Source organism: Hevea brasiliensis, chromosome 13 (assembly GCF_030052815.1).
Source record: "Hevea brasiliensis isolate MT/VB/25A 57/8 chromosome 13, ASM3005281v1, whole genome shotgun sequence".
In the NCBI taxonomy this organism is placed as follows: domain Eukaryota; kingdom Viridiplantae; phylum Streptophyta; class Magnoliopsida; order Malpighiales; family Euphorbiaceae; genus Hevea; species Hevea brasiliensis.
In genome coordinates, this window is record NC_079505.1 from 86266410 (window position 1) to 86289320 (window position 22911).

At 35.2% G+C, this 22911-nt stretch overlaps 3 protein-coding genes across 3 annotated transcripts; all 3 read left to right on the forward strand.

Moving 5' to 3' along the window:
* The first annotated feature begins 2972 nt into the window (after positions 1-2972).
* On the forward strand, positions 2973-5792 carry LOC110638248 (subtilisin-like protease SBT1.3). Its single transcript, XM_021788740.2, has one exon. The coding sequence runs from the start codon at positions 3353-3355 to the stop codon at positions 5684-5686; it is 2334 nt and encodes a 777-aa protein (XP_021644432.1). The 5' UTR covers positions 2973-3352; the 3' UTR covers positions 5687-5792.
* A 2250-nt stretch (positions 5793-8042) lies between these two features.
* On the forward strand, positions 8043-16647 carry LOC110638237 (glycosylinositol phosphorylceramide mannosyl transferase 1). Its single transcript, XM_021788725.2, is given in 7 exon segments — positions 8043-8185; positions 8313-8667; positions 8979-9242; positions 9244-9373; positions 10231-10394; positions 10502-10572; positions 16321-16647. Coding segments are annotated over 6 exon segments (1050 nt in total). The 5' UTR covers positions 8043-8185; positions 8313-8407; the 3' UTR covers positions 16482-16647.
* A 3472-nt stretch (positions 16648-20119) lies between these two features.
* On the forward strand, positions 20120-22546 carry LOC110638235 (receptor-like serine/threonine-protein kinase At4g25390). Its single transcript, XM_021788722.2, has one exon. The coding sequence runs from the start codon at positions 20300-20302 to the stop codon at positions 22406-22408; it is 2109 nt and encodes a 702-aa protein (XP_021644414.2). The 5' UTR covers positions 20120-20299; the 3' UTR covers positions 22409-22546.
* The last annotated feature ends 365 nt before the right edge of the window (positions 22547-22911 follow it).

Genomic DNA, 22911 nt, shown 5'->3' on the forward strand with positions numbered 1-22911 from the left:
AAACAATGAAACATTCATTCCCAATGTAAAAGTCTCCACGTTCAACATATATATATGGAGATTAACTGAGTTTAGTGGTATCAATCTAATTACATTCATTAGCTCAATTCTTTCCCATGGATACAACACCACAGAGAAGGATTAGGAGGTCCATTAACTTGCCTGCATCTCCGGCAACGCTGGAAACAATGTACAATAGCACTAAGCAACAGTTGGAAGAGCTAAAAACCGAAGTGAATCAGCTACTGAAAAGATTGGTTCTTGATATGGGTAAGGAATACATCACTGCTACCTTATTGGATGAGCCACCACTCTTGAAGTCTTATGATATCTTCCTTCAGTTGCCTCAAACAAATGGAAATTCAACAAACAATGACAACAATGTTATTATCATCTCGATACCTCAAAGATCTGCTCAATCATTACCCTGTTGAGTCATTACCTCATGCTGAATGAAGAATGTGTCAAGTTGGCGTCTTGTGTGAAGCTATGGAAAGGATTTGTTTTCTAATTCTATGTTTCGTGGATATGTTTTGTTATCTATGGTTATGTTTCAAAAATTAGCTTGTTATCTTGTTTATCTTATTCCCTTGTCATGTTTCTCTATTATCATATTTCATTTGTGTTGTTTTTGTGTTAACTTTTTTGTTAATGAAGAGCTATGTTCCATGTTGTGTTAAATAATGTCTTATTTTGCTCAAACACGAAAAATGATTATGTTTTATAAAGATAAAGATTTGAAACTCTAAATGTTATATGTAAATATAAAACTAAGACCTTAAAATCTAAAAGCTATAGCCCTCCATGATTCAACAAGAAAGATTAGTAAGGTGATCCTTCAAACGTGGCTATCATATTTTTTTTTTACAATTGTTTTCCTTGTAACTTGCTTCATTTTATGCAAGCAATTTTGAATTGTCTTATAATCTCCTATGCTTCTTTGGCATTGTAATTCAAATCATTTTGATTGTAAAAAAAAATAAAGAAACACAATTTGCAAAATTTTTGCAGATATTTTAAATTTAAGGAAGTCATACCACAATTAAATATTTCTAGAAAATGAGAAAAATATCATGACAAAATCTTTAATCCACCAAAACAATTTCATAATTTAAATCTACTAATATATACATTAGGCTTTAAGATAACACATCAAAAGGGTAATCATTTCATTTTTTTCCAGTCACTATAAACTACATCAAGTAACATCCGAATAAAACCCCCAAAATGATCCCAGCAACAAATCCGTAGAAAAAAGCACTATAATCCAATTTTTTGGACTCCATATTTCTTAACTGCAGATTACTTATTGAAGGAGATTCTTCACGTGGGTCTTCCTTTCCAAACATTAAGGATTTCTTTGACTCCATATTGATTGTCGAAAGATATTGTTGACATGGCTCTTCATTACCCAAAGTTGTTGAGATTCCAGATGAAGCAACAAGAGACATTCCATCACCACCACGATATGAATTCATAGGCAGATTGTTAGCATGATTGAATGCATGCAAGGCCTCCTCCATTGTGTCATATGATTTGTACAAGCTCCTGCTTACACCAATAACATGTGGGGCGCATTCTTGCCATGAGGTGTAAATCCCAGGTTGAAGACCATGGAAGACAACATAAAATTTTTCTTTTCTTCTATTGCTTGTGACCCTCATATTTTGAGAGTACAGTAGGATATGAACGTTAGATGAATGGAAGAAGGAAGGTTATTCATCTCCATAAGTCATGAAGTAGTTATAGTCATAAAGAGTTTTCATGGAAGCTTTCAATTTTTAGAGTTCCAACAGCTGCAAATGTATTAATTTCACATTGAAAAATGTTGTAGTTAAGTGGCTTATAAATGTTGTAGGTAAGTAGATATTAAATGAACAGACTTTATAGTTAAGTGGCTTATAAATGAGCTAAATGGCTTATAAATGAGCTAAATGGCTCACAGTCACCCTAAATGGCTTATATCTTAAAAGGATAAAACGGTAATAAATTTCAATGTAATAACCAATATGCCATTTTGAGCTGGCTCAATTTGAGTCGTGTAGCATTTTTGAATTTTTATTTATATAATTTGAATTGTTGGAATTATTGAATGTTATTGAAGCTTGATATCACTTAAATTAAAAATTTAAAAATTTTATATTATAAATTAAAAATTAAGTATTATATTCTTACATACTTTTAATTTGAGATATTATAATTTATCCAAATTTTATCTTCGACCACAAAACCAAAAAAATAAATAAGAAAAGAAAAGGCAACCAAAACTAATAAGATGGTCCAATGCAAATTCCTCTCTCGATTGGAGGGTCATTTTCATATTGTTGTAAATCATTTAATTCTATGATGAGGTCCATAGCCACTGCTTTACTGTATAGAAATTTGCTTAATGCTATATTAATAGAGAAGCATATCAATTCACCGGCATTCTAAAGTCCACCAAATTAAACTTCTAAAGAGGATTAGAAAAGTAAAACACTTCCGAATAGTGAAGTCATTTTTGCTAGAATATTATATTGTTTGTTCTTTTCTTTTCCCAGATAAAGCGTTGCTTCTGAATTCTGTGTCTTTAAATGAAAAAAGAAAGGATCTTTATTATTGTCTACGAGAGTTCACTTTCAACTTTCCTCACATGGTATCTCGAGCCAAGTGATCAATCTTTACCCATGTTACATTTATTGCAAAACTTTATATGTATATTACACCTAAGAAACATCGAAAGAGTAATAAGATTATAAATTTTCAAATAAATTTATCGACATTAAAACATTTCTAACAATCTCAAACATAGATTCATTTTATACTAATAAAACCCAAAAACAATGAAATAAGCACAAGTTAAATTTAGTAAGATACCAGTAGTAGTACATGCTTCCTGTTAGTGTAGGAACCACATGATAAGATCCTAGCGTACAAAGACCCCATCAGCAATTAAGGATTCAGCGTACATAAGACCATGACTCCTTTCCACAATTTCAAGAATCAAGATTCATGCTAACGACTCACTAAACCAAAAATAATTTTCACCATCAGAATTTCATTCTTGCTTTGCTGTGACCTGTTGAGAGCGATTTGCTAAGATCACAAGCACCGGTAGAATTGAACCCATTAACAATGTCAATGAGAAAAACAGGAGGACCATAACCAAATTAATAAATTCTGCCACCAGCCTGCTTTCCTTTCTCCAATTGGCATTCATGAAACAACTACCTCCATAATTACCTGCACAATAGGACATTGTAAACGTCCCCTCTATCTCCGATATTTCAAGCCTCAATCCACCGTCTCCACTGAAATTTTCTCTCCAGCTTTCATCTTCTTTGCCATCCTATAGCAAATTTCTTAACCAATAATGCCTGGAAACAATGTAAAATGGCTGTTTTTCATCCTAACAAGCTATCTGGCCTTCAATGTTGTCCTCACCTCAAAGAATCCATTCACCAGAAAGACTTACATTATTCAGATGGATAAGCATGCAAAGCCAGAATCCTTCTCTAATCACCTTGAATGGTACTCCTCGCAAGTAAAATCAGCATTGTCTAATTCCGAAAATGAAGCCAATGCAGGCCGTCAAGAGAGAATAATTTATAGCTATCAGGCTGCTTTTCATGGGTTTGCTGCCAAGTTAAGTGAAGAAGAAGCCGAGAGGCTAGAGGAGGCAGATGGTGTACTGGCTATATTCCCGGAGACTATCTATCAACTACACACCACTAGAAGCCCCGTGTTCCTTGGGCTAGAACCAGAAGTAAGCACAAGTGTCTGGTCTCAAAAAATTGCAGACCATGATGTTGTAGTGGGAGTGCTAGACACGGGGATTTGGCCAGAAAGTGAAAGCTTCAATGACAAAGGCATGACTCCAGTGCCTGCTTATTGGAAAGGAACATGTGAGACAGGCCGAGGTTTTGAAGAACACCATTGCAATAGAAAAATTGTCGGAGCAAGAGCATTTTACAAGGGATATGAAGCTACTACTGGAAAAATCAATGAGCAAAATGAGTATAAATCCCCAAGAGATCAAGATGGTCATGGAACTCACACAGCAGCTACTGTTGCTGGCTCTCCTGTGCATGGAGCAAATCTGTTGGGCTACGCTTATGGAATAGCAAGAGGAATGGCACCTGGTGCTAGAATTGCTGCCTACAAGGTCTGCTGGGCTGGAGGGTGTTTCAGCTCAGACATTATGTCTGCAATTGATAGGGCAGTGGCTGACGGAGTGAATGTACTATCAATATCTTTGGGTGGTGGGGTTTCTTCTTACTATCGTGATAGCTTGTCCATAGCAGCTTTTGGGGCGATGGAGATGGGTATTTTTGTTTCATGCTCGGCTGGAAATGGAGGACCTGACCCTGCCAGCCTCACAAACGTATCGCCATGGATAACCACAGTTGGCGCCAGCACAATGGATAGAGATTTTCCCGCCATCGTCAACCTGGGAACCGGCAGAACTGTAACTGGAGTTTCACTCTATAAAGGCCGGAGGAATCTTTTGACAAAAAGGCAATATCCTCTGGTTTACATGGGTGCTAACTCTAGCAGTCCTGATCCAAGTTCTCTGTGCTTGGAAGGAACTCTGAATCCACATATTGTTTCTGGAAAGATTGTGATATGTGACCGTGGTATTAGTCCAAGAGTCCAAAAGGGCCAGGTGGTGAAAGATGCAGGAGCAGTAGGCATGATTTTATCAAATACAGCAGCAAATGGAGAAGAACTTGTTGCCGATTGTCACCTACTTCCAGCAGTTGCTGTGGGGGAAAGAGAAGGGAAATTGATCAAACATTATGCTTTAACAAGTAGGAATGCTACAGCAACTCTGGCTTCTCTTGGTACAAAGCTAGGAATTAGGCCATCTCCAGTGGTTGCGGCATTTTCATCCAGAGGACCAAACTTCTTGAGTCTTGAGATTCTGAAGCCTGATGTTGTTGCGCCAGGGGTGAACATAATCGCAGCTTGGACTGGTGATACAGGCCCATCAGGTTTGCCCACAGATCCTCGTAGAGTGAGGTTTAACATTCTGTCTGGAACTTCCATGTCGTGCCCTCATGTAAGCGGAATTGCAGCGTTGCTCAAGGCTAGGCATCCAGAATGGAGTCCAGCAGCAATTAAATCAGCTCTGATGACAACAGCTTATGTTCATGATAATACCCAAAAGCCACTGCAAGATGCCTCCGTGAATGCTCCTTCCAGCCCATATGATCATGGAGCGGGGCACATAAATCCCTTGAAAGCTCTAGACCCAGGTCTGATTTATGACATTGAAGCCCAAGATTACTTTGAATTTCTTTGCACACAAGGGCTTTCACCAACGCAGCTGAAAGTTTTTGGCAAGTATGCAAACAGAAAATGCCAAAAATCTCTTGCAAGTCCAGGGGACTTGAATTATCCATCTATTTCAGTCGTGTTCCCAGACAATACATCCATTTCTTTTTTGACTCTTCACAGAACCGTTACCAATGTTGGTCCTCCAGTTTCATCATACCATGCAGTAGTATCTAAATTCAATGGTGCAACTGTTAAAGTTGAACCAAGAACCCTGAATTTCACCTCCAAAAACGAGAAAGTTTCTTACAAGATAACCTTCACCACAAAATCTCGGCAAATAATGCCTGAGTTTGGAAGATTGGTATGGAAGGATGGGGTTCACAAAGTAAGAAGCCCAATTGCTATCACATGGCTGATGCCAATGTAAATGTGCCAGTGGATTCAACATTGTTCAACAATAATTATCCAAGGTGTTTTATGAAGAGCCAAGGAGGCTCAGTCATTTTTATTACTACATGCAATGCATTTCTTTCTGTGTTTCTTGCAGTGATATGTCCTGAATTCTCCATATTAGAGTACACACGCATTAAATTTGGTCTTAACATGCAATCATCAGTCCTCGATATTAATGGACATTTAGCACAAACAGGATCGCTAATGCATTCCTTGAAAATATAACTTGCAACTTTAATGATAAGTTGAATCTGCCCATCTGGTTAAACCTTAGAAATATTCAGACGTTTACATGAGGATCTTTCATTATGCACAGTGAGATGCCTTTACCCAACTACTGTAATTTAATTCATCATTATCTTCTGTCCTTTTTTGGGTATGACAAATGATAATGCACTTCAAGTTACACAACATTGAATTATAGACCTGAGGCTGAGGGTTGTTCTTCAGTTTTGTAAGCCATCCAACCGAACAACAGTAATGATTTTCAAGCATCCATAAGAAGACAGATTAAAAATGATATATTCAGAAAATTTGTTCAGAATTGCATTCATTGTCAACAACAATTTCCAGAATATCTTTTAGGAAAGGCCACTTTGAAACTACATAAAAAAGTTTCTGCATTTTGAAACCTATTAATAACAAGATAACAAAGATTAAAAGTTCCCCTACGTGATCGTTACTTTCATGTAGTCTTAACACAAATGGAATGGGAGAAAAAAGGGATTCACATGGTCTATCTTAACTTACGACCTGTTTAGTTTAACTGTTAAATATAACTGATAACTAGTTAATTTATGTTAATTGTTTGGTAAAATTATATTTAGTTGTTGTTGATATGTGAAATGACTAATAAGGGTATATATTATATAATTTTTTTTATTATTAAAATAAATATAAAATTATAAATTTATTATATTATATTATTTATTTTATTATTAAATTAAATATACAATTATTAAATTAATATATTATATTATTTATTATATTATTAAAATAAATATATAATTATTAATCTATTATATTATATCATTTGTTTTATTATTGAAATAAAAAAATAATTAAATTTTTTAAAAATAATTAAATAATTTTAAAAATATAGATAAAATAATAAAGTAATTATTATTATTGATAAAGAAAAAACTTATAATTAATTTTAAGTTTTTAGATATAAATAAATATTTTATATTTTATATTATTAATAAAAAATATTTTAACAAAATTGAAATGCATTAATTAAAATATTAAAATCATAAATAAAAAATATAAAAATATTAATAATATTAATTTTTGAGTTAAATAAAAAAGGATAGTGTGGTCAAAATAAAAAATGAAATAAAATCAGCTATAAACTGATAAGAAACAACTATAAAAATAGAATTGATGCAACTAATAGGTACCATATCAGCTACCCATTAGCTTTAAACTTAACAAACACTCTAATTCATGGTGTCCATCAGCTATCAGCTGCATCCAACATGTGAACTAAATACCCTCTTAATTTAGTCGTGTTGAGTTGATTTTAGTAGAAAAAAATTCAAGTCCCCTATTTTCATATAATTCAAAACCCCCTAAAGATTAAAAGATTGCAAACAAGGGTTCACTCCTAATTCTATGTAAGAGTTTTAGAAGATTCCCCAATGTTGCAATTTAAAATCTTAGCAGTTCTTGTGATCAAATCGAAGTAGTTCTCTTTCTCTCTAAAGCAAATTTCTTTCGTCTCTAAATTCTACCAATTTCCTTCCTTCCATTTATTTGGTAAATCGCATCCTCAACTTAGATAATTATTTTAATTTAATAATTAATTTTAATTTATTAAAATAAAATATCTTAATTTTAATTTTTAAAAATAAAAACTGAATAACTCAAGTTAGGAGTGAAATCAAATATTAGTAACTGTTAGTTGAATTTACTCATAGCTCGATTCATTTGGTCCATTGTTAAATGGCGCCACCAAACCGTGTGGTTTTAAAAGTTTTGCAATTTGCACGGTTTATGCTTTGTTTGGATGGGTGAAGGAAGGTTTAAAAAAAGTAAGCTATAACATGGTAAAATATAATAACACAAGATAATAATTTATTTTATATTTAGAAAAAATATAAAATAAAATAAAGTAAATAAAAATTAATAATATTATTTTATTTAAAAGGAAAGTATTAAAAAATAAAATTAAATAAAAATATTATAAATATATATTTTTTATAAAATAATTAAAATAAAAAAAATAAAAAAAATAATTTTAAATTTTAAAAATTAAAAAAAAAGAATATAAAAATTTTAACTAAAAAAAATGAAAGAATAAAACCTCTAATAAATAACCAAAAAACCACCCTTTTACATACCTTTCCCAACCAACCTAAAAGCCTCATAAAACTTTATTTTATTTTACTTTGCCCTCGGTATCCTCAATTCATACGATCTGCTAGGCAAAGAATGCTTGCCCGACTGGGAACAAATCCCACACCGATAAACAGTTTGTTTTACTCGCAATCTTGAGAAATTATTAAATTATACATGTATTATTTTTTATAATTATAAAAAATTTATTTTTTATACTATTATCTTTAACGGTTTGTTTTACCCATTTGTCTATTTTTCAGGTGGTTGCTTGACGTCAAATTGCCAAGAAGACCACGCTCTTCAACTGTATAGCCATTAACCGGATCAACGCCGTTCATTCAATGATCGCTGATCAATGTCGGCCATCATCGGGATCCATGATGTTGTTGTCGACGACTTATACTCTCAGGCCAAGGAAAAGGCTGCCAACAAAGGCTTCTACAGTAGCCGTTGGGCACCTCTAATGCGCCGAGGTCGCCAGCTGCTTGCCGCAGCTAAAGTGAAGCTTGTATTGGGCCTTTTTATCCTATGCGTCACCGTTTTTATGACTTCCAGGATTAGCTCTTTTATGGGCTGGATCCCTGATGAACCTTCTGCCGTCTTTTCTCCTTCTAAGTACATCCTTTCCTTGAAGATCGTGTTTGGTTTCTCTTATTACTAATTTTCATCATGCACTTGGATTCTTTTAAGTTGTTGGATCCTTAATTTTTAGCCCACATAATGCTCTGTAGGTGATCACTCACTTCATTAGGAATCATGGTTTCCACATTACTACCAAATGAGATTCTTAGTTTACATTTTTAGGAGGTTGGCTGTATTTGATAATTTGCTTCACAAGATCTTTATCTATTTGAGCATTGTATACACTTATCCAATGGATTTGCAGTGTTATTTATTTTCAATTTTGTTTTTCCTTTTATGGGTAGGGGAGGCTATGCAGTGCTTATCAACAGCTGGAAGGGAAATTCTCTTCTAACGCAATCGGTCGCTCATTACGCGTCGTGTGCTGGCACCGATGCAATCCATGTGGCGTGGAGTCAGACTGATCCCCCATCGGAGAACTTGAAAGCCTATCTCAAAAGGGTTGTGTTTTCGAAGTCGCAAACAGCCCTCAAACCCAGTTTCAAATTCGATATTAACAAGGAGAATTATTTAAACTATAGGTTTAAACCCATTGATGACCTTAGAACACGCGATTTTCTCGGTTGATGATGATGTGATCGTTCCTTGTTCCTTTCTGGATTTCGCTTTTTCTGTGTGGCAGAGTGCTCCTTCTACTATGGTGGGATTCGTACCCCGTATGCATTGGCTGGATGGCCAGGTTGGTCGTTTCGTTTCTCCTTTGTAACTTGCTATTACGGCCTTGAACTGTATATGCCTGGTAGTCTTGAAATGTATGCCTGATAGTGGAGTTTGTTTTCTTGGTTTTTCTTTTGCTGCAATATGGCTGACAAGTTATTTTGATTTTTTACTTTCTTTCTGTATGATGATCTCATGGAATTTAATGATTGTAGTTTGAAAGTATTCTAATTTTTTTTTAAAAAAGGTAAATGAACTTAATGGAAATATGTTTTGTTTGAAAAGATTGCTCTCATGTTTTTAGGCAGGGTGAGGGTGGAAAAATTTAAAATAATTATCTAACAAGATTCAGAAAGATGGTGTTTTCTATATCCAGCTGTTGTTTTGTTCCTAGGTGTGCGTTGCATTCCGTATAGTCTATCAAGTAAAGATTATTATCACAGTAAATATGTAGTGATTGTGCTTCTTGAATATTAGTTCACTGGTGAGTACTGAAACTTGTCAACTCATTTTACTGGTTACTGCCTTTCTTGTTTGGGTTTTGAAGTTCGAGTCCATGCTAAATGTGGCAAATTGTCCAAGACGCATTCAATGTTCATGCATTTTTATTGCATCAGTGACAATAGGCTTGGTTTTGAACAGAGGAGAGGTAGCCCATAAACTACATGGCAATAATGAAGGATTGAACTGCTAAACCATCCGACTATAGATTGATTCCGGATTCATAGTTAATGTGTCATCTTGCTGCCTTAAAGCATGATTGCGTCCTTATTTGGGCAGACTAGGCAATTATTAGCTGGGAAGCTTATCCGGAATTTTTTGAAAGTGTTTTAACTTTTCATAATTTATTAATTTGACTTACATCCCTATCCAATTCAGAAGAATGGTGTCCCATATCACAAATATGGAGGATGGTGGTCAGTTTGGTGGATGGGTGCTTATAGTATGGTTCTCTCAAAAGCTGCATTCTTTCACAAGAAGTACTTGGACTTGCATACACACATGATGCCCCCATCAATACAAGATTATGTAGCCAGGGAAAGGTGCTCATGACATCTTTTTTTTTTTTTTTTTTTTTCTTTTTCATTTTTCCTCCTCATGTATTTTATTCTTGAAAGAGAAGATACCTTTTCTTCCTGTTCACATACAGGAACTGTGAAGATATTGCAATGTCTTTGCTCATTGCCAATGCTACAGGTGCTCCTCCAATTTGGGTGAAAGGTAATGACCTTTCCTTCATTTTCTAAAATAATTCATATCCATTATCGTAGTTGCATACTGTTTCAAATTACTCTAGAATCTAGATTGTTGCTGTCACAGAAAACTTTGGATTAGGGTTTCTGTTCTAGAAAAGAATAGGAGATGAGAAAATAGAGGAATAGAGATGAGAAAATTAGAGAGAATGCTAATAGAATAGAAGAATAGTATTCTGTTTTGATCAAAAACTGTCTCTCTACACATCAAAACTTCTATTTATAGAGTGGTATTCAGCTAACAACTACTGTTGACTATTCATAACTGTTTCTGTTATTTCCCTCCACTCTCTACTATCTATAACAGACTCTGTAACAAACTCCTCACTACTAACTGACTTTCCCTCCACTTCCTTCTTAGGTTCAGCTATCTTATTCTTCCCTTTTCTTCTCCTGTATGTGACAATACCTCCCCCATGAGAGCCTTCTTGTCCCCAAGAAGGATAAAATTCTGGAAACTGAGCTTGAATGAAGGCTTTGTCTTCCCATGTAGCTTCATCATCAGGCAAATTAAGCCACTTAATGAGGCCTTGAATCAAAGGAACAGTGCTTCTAAAGATGGTTCTTGTCTTCAGTACTGCTTCTTGTGCCACTGCAACAGTATTGTCTGCCTGCAATTCTGGTAATTCCAGAATTGGAGTAACATTATCTCCCAGCTTCTTCTTAAGTAACGAGACATGGAAAATAGGATGAATCCTTGAACTTTGTGGCAGTTGTAATCTATATGCTACTGAACCCACTCTAGACATGATTTGGAAGGGCCCATAATATTTGGCAACCAGTTTAAGGGATTTTCTGATGGCTATGGAGGACTGCCTGTATGGTTGAAGCTTCAAATAAACCCAGTCACCTACTGCAAACTCCCTTTCTGTCCTCTTTTTATCAGCCTGCTGCTTAATTCTATGTTGAGCTTGAGCCAAATTCTCCTTCAACAATCCCAACACATGATTCTGCACCTGGAAAAAATCACTCACAGCTGCTACTAATGATAAGTTGGCAGGAATGGGAGGAATTCCTGGTGGAGCATAACCATATAGTGCTTCAAATGGGCTCATCTTGATGGAATTGTGATGAGTGGTATTGTACCACCATTCAGCTAAATGCAACCATTTAAACCAAGCACTAGGTTGATGATGAGTCATTCCGCTCCCCTCCAATAAAGAATCTTATAATTCAGCCCTAACAACTTGGATATACCCTTCTGTTGCAGACTAGTGTGAAGTCTTTGTTCAAGGAGAAATTTAATGCTCTCATGATCAGTCTTAATATAGAACAGCTCTTGCTCCAAAAAATGCCTCCACTTGGAAACAGAAAATGTGATTGCCAAAAGCTTCTTTTCATGTACTGAAAGGGACTGATTTCTAGGGCCAAAAGCTCTGAAATAAAAGCTATAGGATGCCCTTGTTGCTGAAAGACTGCCCCCATTCCATAATTGCTTGCATCTGTCTCCACAATAAATGGTTTAGAAAAATCAGGAAGTGACAACACAGGTGCTGTGGACATAGCCTGTTTCAGCATTTAAAAAGCCTGTTGAGCAGCTGAAGTCCATTGAAATGCATCTTTCTTTAATAAGTCTGTGAGTGGCTTACAAAGACTCCCATAATTCTGAATGAATTTCCTGTAGTAGCCAGTGAGCCCCAAGAAACTTCTAAGCTCTTTTAATGACTTAGGAATGGGCCATGAAAGCATAGCTTGAATTTTGTTGGGATCTGTTGAAACCCCCTCTCCAGAAATTATATGGCCTAGATACTCAACTTGTGACTGCCCAAAAGAACATTTTGACAATTTAGCATGCAGCTGTTGGGACTTAAGTATCTCAAACACTGCCTCTAAGTGCTTCAAATGCTCCTCCATGTTAGGGCTATAGATTAGGATGTCATCAAAGAAGACTAGGACAAATTTCCTAAGGTAAGGTCTGAAAATGAGGTTTATCAGGGCTTGGAAAGTGGCTGGGGCATTTGTTAACCCAAATGGCATTACTGTAAACTCAAAGTGACCATGGTGGGTTTTGAAAGCTGTTTTTGGGATGTCTTTAGGTTGCATTCTGATTTGATGGTACCCTACTTTTAGGTCTATTTTGGAGAAACCCATGCCCTATGTAACTCATCAAGAAGGTCATCAATCATTGGTATAGGGAATTTGTTTTTAATGGTCAAGTCATTCAGTTTTCTATAATCTATGCAAAATCGCCAAGACCCATATTTTTTCTTTACTAAAAGCACAAGTGAAGAATAAGGACTGGAACTAGGCTGTATGACCTTAGACTCAAGCATTTCTGACACTAATTTTTCAATTTCAGCTTTTTGGAAGTGAGGATATCTATAGGGTCTGATGTTAAATGGTTGGGCAGTAGGTTGTAAGTTAATTTCATGGTTATAAGCCCTAAATGGAGGCAATGACTGAGGATCTTGAAGGAGGCATTGATACTTATCTAATAGTTGCTACATACCATTTTTCTCCATGTCTGCTACCCTTCCAGAAAGGGAAAATGAGGATGCTGCAGCTGCTGGAACATCAATACAGAATAGAGGAGTTTGAAAGTCCTTGCCCCCCTTACGCATCAACTGGTGGAAATCATCACAAGGAATTAGTTTGCAGGTGTTATTGACTTCAGAAACAGCCTGCAACCTGACCATCTTCCCATCCTTCCTCATAGTTATACTGGAATCCTCAAAATAAAAAAGTAGAGGATTATAGTTTCTCATCCAATCTACTCCCAAAATTATATCAAATCCTCCCAAGTCTAAAATCTTGAGATCAAACACAAATGCTATCTTTTGAATCTGCCATTGAAATTGCTGACAAATTGTATCACTCTTCACCCTTCTTCCATCTGCCACAGTAATAGTGATTGAATTTGTTTCTACTAAATCCAATTTTAGTTCTTTTGAAACTCTCTCATCCATGAAACTATGAGTGCTCCCACTATCCACTAAAATTAATTGCTGTCCAGCCTTATATTTCCCTTGCATCCTTATAGTACCCTTTTCTTGCTTCCCTTCTATGGCATGGATAGAAAGGACTGCTCCTTCATTCCCCATTTCCTCACCTTGAGTTACTTCATGCCACTCTTCCTCCCCTTCCTCCTGTTCTTGATTCAGTTCATCCACATTCAAAGCCATTACAGTCTTTTGCTTACACTGATGGCCTGGAAAATACCTCTCCCCACATCTAAAACAGGGTCTAGGTTGTCTTACGGTGGTTTGGCTGGGTTGCAAATTAGTCTTGACTTGGTTTTGATTCACTGAAGATTGACTTTTAGCTGATTGTTTATTTTTTGTGACTGAGTTTTCAGTTTTTGCATTGGAATTAGACTCTTGGTTAGGTGGTTTTGGGTTATAGGGAAATTGTTGAGATGAGGATTTGGAATTGTAAGTTGTAGGGTTAGAGAAATAGGAATAGGTAGGTTTATACTGATTTGGGTAAGGTTTAGGGTTGTATCCAGGTTTCTTGGCATACCCCAACAACTGTTCTTGGAATCTTACTACCTTAATTGCATTTGCAAGGGTTGAGGATTTCATTATCCTTACCATAGGCCTCACATCATCTCTTAATCCACCAATGAATACAGAAAGGAAATAATCTTTCCCCAAATAAGGCATAACCCTCTCCATTCTAATCCTTAAATCCTCAAATTTATCTTGATATTCTCCAACAGTTCCTTCTTGCCTAATCCTCATAAATTCTCCAACCACATCTTCAAGCCCTTCTTCCCCAAACCTTATACTCAATTCCTTCTCAAATTCTTCCCAAGAAACTCCACTCTTTCCCTTACTCCAATTATGATACCAAGAATCTGCCCTCTCAACTAAAAACAGACTAGCGATTCCCATCTTTTGCTCTCTTGGCACCTTATAGACCTCAAAATACTTTTCACATTTCCTAAGCCAAACCCTAGGATCTCCTCCATCACATGTAGTTAATTCAATCTTGGGCAACATCTTCTAAAATTCCTCACTACTCATTAAAGATCCAGCACTGAATTGATCTTTTTGACCATTAACTTCCTTAGGGTTAGGGTTAGATAAAATTCCTTTTCCTCCTAACCTTCCCTGGTTTCTCCTTCATCTATACTCACATTCTTGTCTTTTGCTCCACTATTTTCCCCAATTAAGGCTCGCATTTCATTAAGAAAAACATTCTTTGCGTCCATAATACTCTGCCTTACCTCAGCTTTCAATTCGGATCTGAGATCCTCCATCCCCTTCGCTTGCTCCAACTGCATATTACGGATCTGTTCCTCCAGTTCTGCAAGCCTTACTCCCTCCTGACTCACTATTACTGATCTGGTCATCCTTGCGACACAGGGGAGAGTGTTTGGAATCAAGAATCCCCAAGGAAAGTGCTCTGATACCAATTTGTCACAGAAAACTTTAGATTAGGGTTTCTGTTCTAGAGAAAGAATAGGAGATGAGAAAATAGAGGAATAGAGATGAGAAAATTAGAGAGAATGCTAATAGAATAGAAGAATAGTATTCTGTTTTGATCAAAAACTGTCTCTCTACACATCAATACTTCTATTTATAGAGTAGTATTCAGCTAACAACTACTGTTGACTATTCATAACTGTTTCTGTTATTTCCCTCCACTCTCTACTATCTATAATAGACTCTGTAACAAACTTCTCACTACTAACTGACTTTCCCTCCACTTCCCTTCTTAGGCTCAGCTATCTTATTCTTCCCTTTTCTTCTCCTGTATGTGACAGTTGCTGTCCTAAATAATATATTCTTGCAAGTTTTGTGCTTGAAGCTGATTTGACAAAGGTACACCCCTTCTCAGTTTTAAGGTCTACTTAAAAAGTTGACTTTATGTAGAAAACTTTGTTATTATCCTTAAACAGTACCAGCATAGATTCTTCAGGTAGTTGTCAGCAGCATAAATAAAGTTTAAGGATCACCAAAGAATCCTATCTGGATAGCTCCGCCCATTTTCTGCTTTGATGGGGCATACTCTGGGCTTCCTAGTTAGTTGACAGGAGCTAAGGTTTAGAACTTTTTGTTTTCAGAGGTTGGTTGGACTACTAAATCTATTTACTAAAAAATTTGAAGCCCACAGGTCAATGCAACGTCTCACTGTAAAAAATATAGATGTCTATGGACTGATAATCTGGCAAAACTGAAAGGAACAAAATCAGTACAATCATGAACATGAAATAGAATTTAGCTACACTGATGACTACTGGAATCACATTTGACTCATTGCGAATCAAAATTGCTGCTATATATCGGTTGTAGAGCAGAAAATCACAAATCAGTTTCACCAATGGATTGGATGGATTACCATCTAGAGTGTCTAGCATCTCACCTTTTATAGCAAGGCCCATTTTTCGTGTTGTTGGAAACAAGTGCTCTGCTTGAGTGATTAGCCTGCCCATTAGGCCATACTTTCCATTATAATGCCATTATTTTTATTTAACAATAACTTACATGATGACTTTGTTTAGCTCAGATTTGTCTCTTTATCTTTTGATTCAAAAAAGATGTTCTATTTAATTTGCTGGAGCACCAGTTTTCTGCAAATGCTTGATGCTTCTCCTTTTGAGAGCATTTACCTTCCTGAAATCAGACAGCTTACCATTTTAGTCTATAAACTTTTAGATTGCCATTAATGATTCTCTCTGCTAAATTTTACCTGATTGTGAGATCTTGGGAGTATTAACATGTATAAACTCTTTTCTTTTATGGGTATTGAAATGTCAATCCTGAAATTTCAGGAAAGATACATGAGATTGCATCATCAGGCATAAGTAGTCTTAAAGGGCATAGTGACAGGAGAAATAAATGCCTGAATGACATAATTTCCCTATATGGGACTGTGCCTCTTGTTTCAAGCAATGTAAAAGCTGTAGATGCAAGACAAGAATGGTTCTGGTAGTTGTGACCTTGGAATTATTTGGAGCCATTAGCCAACCGAATAGTTATGCTTTCAGATTCACCTCCTTGTTGCAATCAAGTTCTGCATTATGCTTATTCTACTTGTATATTTGTACAGGGGACCATGTTTAAATGATTGTGATGTTAACTGATATTTTTCTGAGTCACTCTCGCTCATCTGCTCGTCACCCATTCAATGGCTGTTGACCTGTCCTATACTTTGATCAGATTTTTATTAAAAAAAAAAAAAAAATCTGAATTCAAGACATTAGGATTATGCGAAGATTGTTAAACATAAAATGGTTTAATTAATCTAATTATTCATGCTTTAGGCTCTCAATCCTATTCATTTGGTGCATCAATAAGTTTGATTCCATATATGAAAATTAGATTATGAAAAAAAAAAAATGTATTGTGGTGTTTGGTCATTTGAATATATGTATTTTTTATTACAATTAGCTTGGATTGGGATTTGAATTCAAGGGCTCGTTAATTGTGGAGATTACTTCACTACCACTAATATAATTGGTTCTTTTTAGTATAATTAACTAACAAATAATTTATGAAAAGAAGTAACATATAAAAATACTGTATAATAATTACTTAAATAATTATTAAATTTAAAGCATAACAATTTCACCTCACCTTTTCATTACACTTCAAACTCTCATTTCATCTAATGAATAATATTACTATTTTTTACTGCATCATCAATTTAACATAAGTCTTTCTTAATTTTTCTCTTTTTTTCAATAATATGATATTAATATTTAATGAACATAATTTACATATCGATCTCTCTTTTTTTAAGAATATTTATATTATTGAAAATTTTGAAGTAAAATAATTCTAATTAAAATATTTTTTTTTCATAATTTCAAAATTATATAATTATTAATATATATATATATATATATATATATTTTTTTTTTTAAATAATTTACAATTAAATTTTTTAAATCTAAAAATCTTATTAGTATTAATGCTGTCGGGTATTTGCCCTGTCATCGTTGGTTTATCTCTCCTGTTTTTGTTGTGGTTGCTTTCCTTTATTTTGGGGTTTGTGAATTCTATTTGGCGAGATTTGAGTCCAGCTGGGCTGCAAATCTCTGTTGGTTGTTTCAGTTGATTGTTGGCTGATTCTGTTGGTAGGAGGCGTCATAGTAGTGATGTTGTCTGAGTTGATTGTCGATGGAGCAGTTTTTGGATTAACTCAATTAGTTCTAGGGTTTTCATGTTTTGATGTTGTGCTCCTTATTTGATAGGTTTGAGTGAGAGTTACAGTAGCATTTTTATGTGTATTGGGTTCATGACCTTGTAATTCAATATTCTTATATTTTTTTTGTTAAAAAAAAAATAATTAAACATATATATATAAGTTTGTTTCATCAAATTATAATTATTTATCAATTTCTCAAAACAAATTTAATATAATAATAATAATAATTTATTGATTTATTATTAAAACAATACTTTATAATATACCGCTAAGGGTAGCTGCCACTGAGCGTTTTGAAACAGAGCGAGTAAAGGGGAAATAAAAACGTGGCTTTTACTTTTTATTTCAATTTACTCTTTATCATTCTATTCAAAAGAAAGGATCAATCATGCAATGCATCTATGAATTTTAATTTAATTAAATTAAAATTATTTTAAAAAGATTTTAAATTTAAATAGAAAAAAAAAAAGAAGATGAATACGGGCACAACTACAAATATACGCTAGTCCCCTCTTAGAGGCATGTGCGCATTTTAGTTAGTGCAGTTTAAGCAAATTCATGGTTGCATCTGGCAGTGACACTGCACATATAAATAAATAATCCCTCTGTGATTAGTGGGTTGGGTTGGTTGTTTGTTTTCTTCTTGAATAATAATAATGCATATACTAACTGTCATCCCCAAACAACATATTTGTTTTTTCATGAGGCTTTTATTATGCTTACAAAAGCAGGTTGAATGTCTTGCTTATATTAAACCAGTTGCTTTTCTTTCAAATATTTTCTCTTCTTTCTGATACAAGTGCGGAAACCTTGGTTGGCCTCTTTTCTCCATTGCCTACTTTTCTTTCAATTTCATTTTTTTGACCAGAAAGAAAAGAGGGAAGAGCGTTTGAGATTTTACATTCACTGATGATAAATTGAATATAATTTTAACAAAAATATTACCTCAAATATTAAATTATTTTTATTAAAAATTAACTTATAATTTTTTTTTAATATATTACAAATTACCTAAAAAATAAACAAGAAGGGTCCCTATCAGATGACAAAAAATGTAGAATAAAAAGAACAAGGAAAAGGAAAAGGTCAAACCTAATAGGAGAAAATAACAAAAAAGGGTTTGGCTTTTAGATATTCTCCATTGGCTTGGGGCTGCGTGAAAAGAAGCACAGGAGAGAGCTTGTGCAAAGCAAATAAGTAAATAAAAAGAGTTTAATAATTATTATATTTATATTTTTAATTTAAAATTTTTAATTTAATACACCCTTAATTTAAATATTACCTACAACACTTGCTCTTCTCTTTAATTATTGATTATTATTTATAATATAATGGATGATATATATTTGTATTGACTCCCTTTTCTTCCAGTAATCATGCATTTAATTGGCTACTTAGATCATCTCTGTTTCTCTGTTTTGCGTTTGGGCCCCCCACGATTCTCTCCAGCCACACAACACAGGCTAATTCCACAATCAGTGCCCCCAACACATTTACTTCATTTCTACTTTGTTCATTTATCAACATTACTAAATTAGATCGACAGCATTTGCTCAAGTGGATGATGTTAAAAAAAAATAAAAATCATGAGTCTTATGATTGGATTAAAAAAATTATTAAATTAATAAATTTTAATTTAATAATATTAAAATCATCTAATAAAAATGATAAAATTTAATCATTCAACTTTATTAATTACTTTATTTCAATCATCATTCTTTAATTTATTTCAATAAAATTATTTTTTTTTATTTTTTTTCTAATAATTACTTAAATTAAAATTTAATTAAATCTCAAGTAAAACTTTTATGTGACGTATTTTACATGATTTTAAATTATAAAAAATTTATATTTTTATCATATTAGATTAAAAAAATTTATCTCAATATCACTTATTATATTTATTAATAGCTATTTTTAGATAAAAAAAAATAAAATTTAATCTAACATGATAAAAATATAAATTTTTTCAAATTTAAAAGCCTATACATCACATAGAAATTTTATCAAAAATTTTATAAAATTTTAATATGAGTGATTACTATTAAATAAAAAATAAATAATTTTATTAAAATAAATTAAAATATAATGAATAAAAAAATATTAACAAAACTAAGTGATTATTGGTAAAATTTATTAAATAAAAATTTTAAATTTAAATTATAATTGAAATTATAAAATAATTGAACAAAAGATTGAAAATTTTAAATTGGGATACTCGCATTATTTATTCATAAAATTCAATTACAAGTTATTACGGATATAAAAATTTTAATTTTGGTATAAATTGTTTAATTTAAAAAAAAATTATAAATAACAGCACACCAATTCTTTTTTTTTTTTTTTTTTTTTTTTCTAACGAAAGAGAGAGTTCTCATTGACTCTTGAATAACTAATAATTTTTTTAATAGCGCGAGAAAAGGCCGGCCCGTAGCGATGGCGGTGAGCCGACATTCATGAAAAGCGAAAATCACAACAGAAACAAAATTCACAACAATAACAGGTAAGAACCCATCACGCCACAGATGCTAGAACAACCACGAACATGAAGCTTTGCTTCCACCCCTTCTCTCCTTTCTAGTCTCTACACCTTTCCCACCATGCCATCCCGTCCGATTCCTCCACCGTTATTTCTCCCATTTGTCACTTCCCCTCCTATAGCTACACCTTCTCCCACCCAATTCCCACATCACCACCGTCTTCTCTCTTCCCGTCTCCTTCCCCCTCTCACCGCTGCCACAGCCGCCTTCTCCTGCCTACTACTTTTCGCTGTCTGCTTCTGTAAAATCAGCCGCAAGCGCACTGTCCCTTCTGATTCTAAGCCACCTCACCGCTTCTCTTACTCTACCCTACGCCGCGCCACCGATTCCTTCTCCCCTTCCCTTCGCCTGGGCCAAGGTGGGTTTGGTTCCGTATTTCGTGGCACTCTCCCAAATGGACAACTGATCGCCGTGAAAGTCATGGACTCGGGCTCTCTGCAGGGCGAGCGTGAGTTCCAAAACGAGATTCTTTTTGCCTCGAAACTTGAGTCTCCTTACATCGTCACGGCCCTTGGCTTCTCCTCCGATCGGAAACATCCGACGATGTTGCTTATATATGAACTCATGCCTAACGGCAACTTACAGGATGCCCTTCTCCACAGGAAGTGCCCCGAATTGTTGCAGTGGAGTAAAAGGTTTAGCATTGCGGTTGATATAGCTAAAGGGATCGAGTATCTTCATTGTTTGGATCCGCCTGTTATTCATGGCGATATAAAGCCCAGTAATATTTTGCTGGATCAGTGTTTTTCGGCAAAGATTGCCGATTTTGGATTGGCGTGGCTGAAAACAGATAATCAAAATCAGAATCAGTGCGAGATTAAGGTCGAAGAGAGTGATGTGGGGAAGATGAATGGTGGATCGGAGTTGAACAAAGCTGAATTAGAGAGTAATAATGGGGCTCCAATTGATGATTATGGATCTGTGGTGGAGACCGAAAGTGTAACTACAGGGTTCGAGGAGTTCAACTTGGGAGTGGAGCAGTCCCCTGAGAACTTTCTTAGGGGACCTGTTTCAATTTCTGCAACATCGCCGGAGACGGTAGAGGCTGTAAGTGCCTCGCCGGAGGCAGGTGGGTTGGCAGTGCCGACTGAGGTGAATTTCGATAGGGCCAGTGTTGAGAGTGGGAACGAATTGATTAATGGAAGGAAAATGAGAGACAGAAGGATGAAGAGTGCATCTGGAGGGGACTGGTGGTGGAAACAAGATAACAGTGGCGTGGTGGAGAATGGAGCGGTGAAGGACTATGTGATGGAATGGATTGGAACAGAGATAAAGAAGGAGAGGCCAAAGCGCGATTGGATTGGAGCGTCTTCATCGAGTAATCAAACAATTGGGAAAATAGATAAAAAGAAAAGTCGAAAGCGTTTGGATTGGTGGGTTTCGTTGGACGAGGAGAAGGAAGAGAAGGTTTTGAAGAAGGAGAAGAGAAGGCCGCCTAGGGAGTGGTGGAAGGAGGAGTATTGCGAAGAATTAGAGAGAAAGAAGAGAAAGAAAAAGAAGAAACGAAATATGGGGATGACCGGGGATGACAATGGAGGCCAAGAAGTGTGGTGGCCAAGGGATGAGGAATTGCAAGTTGAGAGAAAGAAGAAGAAGAAGAAGAGTAGGAGTAGAAGTAGTCTAGGCAGTATTGACTGGTTTAGCGGTGAGCTATTTAGAGGTACCTACAACAGCCATGATTCTTTAAGCGGAGAGATAGCAAAGAGTGGAGGAATTAGCAGTACACCGAGTATGAGAGGAACTATTTGTTATGTTGCCCCTGAGTATGGAGGCGGTGCGCTTTTATCAGACAAGTCTGATGTGTATAGCTTTGGAGTTTTATTGCTAGTTCTTATTGCTGGAAGGCGTCCGCTGCAGGTTACAAACTCGCCCATGTCTGAATTTCAACGTGCTAATTTAATACATTGGGCTCGTCATCTGGCACGCGCTGGAAAGCTTCTTGATTTGGTTGATCAGTCTGTACAGTCTTTGGATCGAGATCAAGCTCTTTTATGCATTACTGTTGCTCTTCTGTGTTTGCAGAAGTGTCCTGCTCGCCGGCCTTCCATGAAGGAGGTTGTGGGGATGCTTACTGGTCAATTAGAGCCACCTCAATTACCGATTGAATGTTCTCCTTCACCTCCATCGCGCTTCCCCTTCAAGTCTAAGTCAAATAAGAAGGTCCGGTGAGTTTTTAACGTTGGGTGCCAATATCAATGAACAGTAGTATGTTTCTATAGATCATTGTTTGGTCATCTTTGTGGATGATACATGTAAAGGAATATATTTATATAAACATGAAATAGATTAAAATAGCTTTCACTTGCACTAATGTTGATACTGGCATGGCCTACCAATCCATTACTAATATCATAAATTCATAATCTTTCTGTAGAGCCATTATAGATTAGCAAACACCATGTGGTGACCCACCCCACTCCATCTTTGCTCCAACACTGAGTTCTAGGAATGTCATTTAGTACTTGAGTACGCTTTTTTAAAGACGGTCCATGTTTTTAGTGATGAGACTATATCTTAGTAACTTTCATCAGGCTCTTTGAATTTTGAACAAGTAGCTTCCTTTCCCTCTTTGGAGCAATTTAGCATTGCTAATTATCCTTCTTATCTACATCCTTTTGTAAGTTAGCTGAGCAACCATATCAAAAGGTATTCATATGATTCATGGTTTCCAC